General features: G+C 50.0%; 1 protein-coding gene across 16 annotated transcripts in view; it reads left to right on the top strand.

The window, feature by feature from the left end:
• The first annotated feature begins 3,545 nt into the window (after nucleotides 1-3,545).
• The window catches only part of DCUN1D4 (defective in cullin neddylation 1 domain containing 4), a 40,806-nt gene continuing 38,351 nt past the window's right edge, over nucleotides 3,546-6,000 (top strand). For 2 of the 16 annotated variants that reach the window (XM_071432396.1, XM_071432394.1), the window contains exon 1: nucleotides 3,546-3,697. In XM_071432396.1, coding sequence (XP_071288497.1) covers nucleotides 3,673-3,697 — 25 coding nt within the window. In that variant the 5' untranslated portion in view covers nucleotides 3,546-3,672. The other 14 variants (XM_071432406.1, XM_071432401.1, XM_071432403.1 and 11 more) reach the window with 12 other exon arrangements.

Genomic DNA, 6,000 nt, shown 5'->3' with positions numbered 1-6,000 from the left:
ATGGTTTGTTATTCCTCTCCTGTGCATTGATGGGAGCACTTGCACATCACGTATGTGTAGTAAGCCAGATCTGGATATTCAGCTGGCTGGGAAAACAAACAAATAAAGAAATCTTAAGCAAGTGTTGAAAGGTTTGTTTTGTTTTGGGATTTTTTACTTTTTGGGAGCATTGAGGACAGTCTTGCTATTTGACCTCCTTGCTATTTAGCTGTCCAGATGATTGCACTGGCACAAAATAAAGGATACCAGGAGGGTTAGTATTAGGACACTAGTGCTGGAACTGCTTAAGCTGTCTCAGTCCATGTGGTGGTTCCACCCTGACTAGATACCAGATGCCCACCAAAGCCACTCTGTCACTCCCCTGTGCAACTGGACAGGGAGAGAAAATGTAAGGAAAGACTTGGAGGCTGAGATAAGCAGAGGAGAAGTGCCAGTTAGTGTCATGGGCAAAACAGATTTGACTCAGGGAAATTAATTGAATTTATTGCCAATCAAAATCAGAGCAGGACAATGAGAAGTAAAACAAATCTTAGAAGCACCTTTCCCCCACCCCTCCCTTCTTTCCAGGCTTAATTTTATTCCCAGTTTTCTACTCCTCCCACACAGTGGCTCAGGGAGATGGGGAATGGGGGTTATGGTCAGTTCATCATGTGCTGCTTCTGCTGCTGCTTCCTGCTCAGGGAGAGGAGTCCTTCAGCTGCTCCAGTGTGTGTCCCTCTGACAGGAGAGGGACAGTCCTACACAAACTACTCCAAGCTGAGCTCTTCCCATGAGCTGCAGTTCCTCATGAACTGCTCCAGTGTGGGCCACTCTCCCATGGAGTGCAGTCCTTCAGGCTGCTCCAGCATGGATCTCCCACAGGCTCACAAGTCCTGTCAGGACCCTGCTCCAGTGTGGGCTTCCCACACCTTTCTTTTGGGCATCTTCTGCTGCAGTGTGGGGTCTCCAGGGGCTGTGTAGGTGGATTGCTGAACCCTGTGGAGCTCCATGGACTCCACCACAGCCTGCAGGGAAATATCAGCTCTGCCACCTGGAGCATCTCCTCCCACTCCCTTACTGACCCTGCTGGCTACAGAGCTGTTTCTCTCACATGTTCTCACTCCCCCCTTCTCTGGCCATGATTACATCTGCATATTAACGTTTTTTTCCCTTCTTAAATATGTTACCACAGCAGCATTACCCCATCACTGATTTGTCTGTCTTGGAGCTGTCTGCCCTTGGCTCTGTCAGACATAGGGGAAGTTTCTAGCAGCTTCTCACAGAAGCACTCCTGTAATCCTTCTGCTATCAGAACCTTGGCAAGCGACCCAACACAACGATTGATTAGCCATGACCTGTTTATCTGCTCTATGTAAAGTGAAGCATTTCTGCATTTTATAAACTCGGCTTTATAAAGGAAATACAGGCCTGATTTTGTAGCATCTGTTGGTTTGGAGACCTCCATAGTGGTTTACAGCTAGTGGTAACAAAGGGGATTATTTATAACTTCTTGAGGTTGGAATGAAGGTGCATGTTTTAATCGGCCTTGTTCTCATGGGGCAGGCTTCTTCTGCCTGATGCATGAATCCACTGTTTAGCAGGCAGAAGCTAAGAAAACAGTTTATGTTTCCCTCTGGATTTCTTTGCCGATCTCATTTTTAAGGGTCAGAGATTATACTTGTGCATTCAAAAATATATGGAAGTTTTACTTGTCAAACCTATTTGCTTTACAATCTAGAATGAAAGTAGTTACAGAAGCTATAGTCTAAGGAAGTATTTTTAAGGCCAAGTAGTATCTTTTATTTCAGACTAATATAAATGGGGGAAAAGTGCAAACTTCTGTCTTCAGATACAACCAAAAAGGGTTTTTCTGTGCCACCTTTCTTTACATCTGTATCAATTTATAGCTTTGTTAGGGATGGAAGAAGTTTTCTTTTTGAATATGTTTTTATTCTGAACTAGCAGGCTGCATGCTTTTTATGGTCAAGTGAACAAAGAGACACCCCTAAAGGAATTGTTCCTCTTAAACCAGAATTAGATCAGATGAACTGCTACTCCGTGGTGCCCCTATTGGGTATAAGAACTTGGGCTGACACATACTAATATGAATGTCTGGCATGTGGCATGTTATAGAGCTACCAAAGAAGTGAAACATAGCTTGCATTGCTTTATAATTATATTTTTTTGCAGAGGTTTCACAGAATATTGTGAATTGGAAGGGACTTACAAGGATCACAGAGTCCAGGTCTCAAGTAAATGTTTCATACGGGGACTGAACTCCAACCTTAGTGTTATTAACATGAACCAACTGAGCTCAAGAAAAGATGGTGAAAATAGGAAAATATCCTGAGACACAGGCAGGAAGTTCTATAGAAATAATTTCAACAAGTTAGTGAGTAACTGAGAATTTCAAATAATGTGAGCTTTCATTGGTCTGACATGGGTTTTAGTACATGACTTTTGAAAAGTGGATTAATTTTATTGGGTGGACTCCACCCTCTTCTCTGTAAAACAGGCAGTGGAAAACAAGAAAAATAAAATCAACTGCACTTGCACATTTTGACTCACTGAGTAAGGCAAAGCTTACAAAAAACCCCAAAGAAACACAAACAGGCTTGTGATCAGTTAATTCAGGACTGTATGTTAGTGCATTACTCCAGAGGGACAATTACCTTAAATCTGGCACTACTTCAGTTTCGTAGTCCTTGACTTTCTTTTAACTTAACCTTTTAGCGGAAGGGGTTTTTCATTACTCAGTTCTTTCTAATCCTGCACAGAGCACAGACGCTGCTCTAGCAGTCTCTAGCATCAGTGTTTCAGCGGCGGGAGGTGCTGGGGCCGGATTTACCCCGGACCGCCCCGGGATGCTGCGCTCGCAGGCCGGGCAGCAATGACCGAGAGGGAGCCTTCCACCCGGGCTCGGGGATGGCGCCCTCGTCCTGCAAGGGCACGGAAAGGAGGGAGGGAGGCTCCATGCAGTACATTTCCAGGATGGAGAACAATACCATCGTCCCGCACGGAGCACCCCTGGTGGCCCCAGGTATGCCCACAGCCCATCCTGCCGCTGCTGTAACGTTGACCTGACACTTGTGTGCGTTCGACTGGCGTTGGCAGCTTGCCATTTTTCTCCCTTGGAAGAGGGGGATGGAAGAAATAAGGAAATCGTTCCAGGCTAGCCGGTGATTTGGCCGCACCGCGCGGGGATCACTGAGCAGAGGGGAAGTGCCGCAGTCCGGCCCCCCCGACCCGGGCCCTCCTCGCCCGCGGCCCTGGAGGACGGGGCAGCCTCACAGGCCACGCCCTCTTCTCTAGCTCAGCCAATAGCATCAGTGCATGGGCGCGGCCCTTGGTCCCCATAGCCAATCAGCGCCGCGGGTGACACAAAGTGGTGCTCTTTGCACGCGCTTTAAAGGCCGGGAAAAACTGGCAGCGCCAGAGCCCAGTCAGAGTAGAGAGAGGCGTGGCCGGCTCGGCCTTCTGCCCAATGGGAGGCCGGGGCGGAGGTGCGGGGCAGGCGGGAGAAGAGTGGCAGCAACCTCACCCAGTAATAGGGCGAGACTCGCCGCGTCCCCCGGCAGCGCGGGCCAATGGGCGCGGGCGGTGGGCGGGGCGGGGGTGTCCGTGCCCAGGCTCTGGATTGGGAGCAGGGCAGGAGCCGGGCCGGGCCGGCAGCGTGTGCAGCGCTGCACGAAAATGCACTCGGATGCCGCCGCTGTCAGTGAGTAGCGCCGCGGCCGGGCCTGGGCCCGGGCCCGCCGCTCGCCCTGCTGTCCGACCGAAAGTACCGCCCGGCTGGAGGCGGCTTCTCTTGCCCCTGAGCCGTGAGGCTTGGCCGAGCGCGCCACCGGGACTCCCGATGCCGGGGAAGGGTTCAGGCCCGCGGGTGCGGGACCGCCGCGGAGCGGGGCGGTGTGTGCGTGCCTGGCGGTGGGGCCTCCACGGGTCAGAGGGAGCCCCGCGGCCCTCAGCGCGCTCCCCCGGGGGGCGGGGGCGGGAGCGGGCGGGGACAACAGCACCGGAGAGGGCCGGGGGCGCTCAGAGGGTGTGACGCAGTTTGCCCATCCCAGCTGGTGAGCGGGTGAGGCTGCGGCCGGCCCTCGTGGCCGGCTGTGAGAGAGCCAGGATTGCCGAGGGGAGCGCGGGCCGCGGAGCTGCATGTGTAAGGGAAGACGGACGGGGGTGAATTCAGCGGGTTCCGCCGGGCCGGTGCGGGAGAACCGGGCTGCTTGTGCGGGGGACTGGAGCCGCGGCGCATGGTGGGAGGTGAAGTCCCTGCGGCGGCGGCCCGACGCAACGAGGGTGGCGGGAAGCGGCCTGGCGGACTACAACTCCCAGCGGGCCCTGCGGCGGCGCGCTGCCCCCGCCCCGCGGACCCCCGGCCGGCCGGGCCGTCCCCGCCCGCCCTGGGCAGCGCGGGGGCATCGCGCCGCCTGTTCTGGAGGAGCGGAGCGAGGGCTTTGTCTCCGCAATCGAGTTTCTGGCTGCCCGTTCCGAGCAGCAGGGACCGCCTGCTGTAGGCGGGTTGCACGGTGCAGGGGGTCACGCATCGGCGTGGCCGTGGGGTGGCCGGGGTTCAGGGATAGGCACCGTCCGCTGCAGAGACCTGGCGGTCGTCCCAAGCACAAAGCTTTCCTGCTCAGCGGCGTCCCTCTGAAACCTCCCAGGAACGTGTTCTCACTGCGAAAGGATTTGCAGCTCTGAGATGCTTTATTACTGTAGAACTTGCTTGTGGGAAAGATAATGAAAATTGAAGCTTTGATCGTGCGTTAGTGAATGATAGTCCGACTTCTGGACAAAGTCCGGAAAGCAGTGCGGGAAAGAAATGCTGCATAATGCCTGGGTTTTCTTGAATCCTCCTGTGTCGCTCAGAATGAGATCTCGTACAGGGGCAGCCTGGTAAAGGCTCTAAATCGTAAGGTTATATCATTTTTAGTGGTTCTGGTTTATTTTACCTTTGTATTTAGAGGTCATTATGTGTTGGTGGTGAAGGCTGCCATTAAAGCAGGAATGATTGCCTCAGAAATAGAAGGATAATTATTCTAGAAAATGCCTTCTGTTCAGTGTCTTTTGTCATATGTCCTGTCAAAAAAATGCAGGTCCTCATTATATACACATGTAAGTTGAAGTTACAAATATTCCAGGGCTCCCTCATGTAGGATGATTTGGCGACACAGTGATTTTTAATTTTTTTAAATTTTAACTTCTCTTAAAAAAAACAGTAAGAGTAGTCTTCCTCAGCCTTCAGCTGTTACTGGCTTTTCATTAACAATGTGCTCTGGAGTTATTGAATCTTGTGCCTCAATTTTTGTTTTTAATTGCATATGTTATTTTAAATAGATATTTTTTCCTAAATTAACTAATTTTATTATCTGTAGCTTCATAGTGGTTGGGGTTTTTTTGATGATCTAAATGAGCACTCCTTCTTGAAGCAAGAAGTGTTCATAGCATAGTTTTGCACATACAGAACCTGGCTTATGGTAGTCTCTTGACTGAAGGTTTATTTTGAGCCACCTTTTTGATCCTTCTTAGATCCTTTTCTGTTCTTATGCTATAAACTCCATTAATATGTTTTTACTCAGTCTGAGTTTTAGTTTCTGAATACACACCTTTATATGAGGAAATCAACTTTGCTTTTATCTATTGAAGATGCTTGCTTAAAAGTTTCTTGTAGCTCCTGTAGCTATAATTGGAAAAGCCTTCTCTGTATAAGACCATGTAAAAGGTTGAATTAGGCAGGTAAAGTTTTGTTTTACTGATTCTCTTCATTCTGTTGTATCAGGGTGAGCTCTTATTTGTGTAATTGCAGCACTTCATTTAAATTTATTTTTGTCTGAGTACTTTATGTGCTCTTAGTGAATTATTCATCCTGTGTTTTCTTTAATTCCCCTCCTCCCACACTTTCTTTGCAGGTACTGAAAGCAAAGACTTTGGGCTTTTTCAAAGCATTAGTTCCTAGTTTTGTTTGTGTCTTCAAGCAGAAGAAGATAACTCGCTTAATTTGTCTGTCTTGTGCTTGCCAAA

This window comes from Agelaius tricolor, unplaced genomic scaffold, assembly GCF_023055355.1.
Source record: "Agelaius tricolor isolate 1412-34295 unplaced genomic scaffold, bAgeTri1.0.p SCAF_8, whole genome shotgun sequence".
In the NCBI taxonomy this organism is placed as follows: domain Eukaryota; kingdom Metazoa; phylum Chordata; class Aves; order Passeriformes; family Icteridae; genus Agelaius; species Agelaius tricolor.
This window is presented reverse-complemented; position numbering and strand designations above follow the sequence as displayed.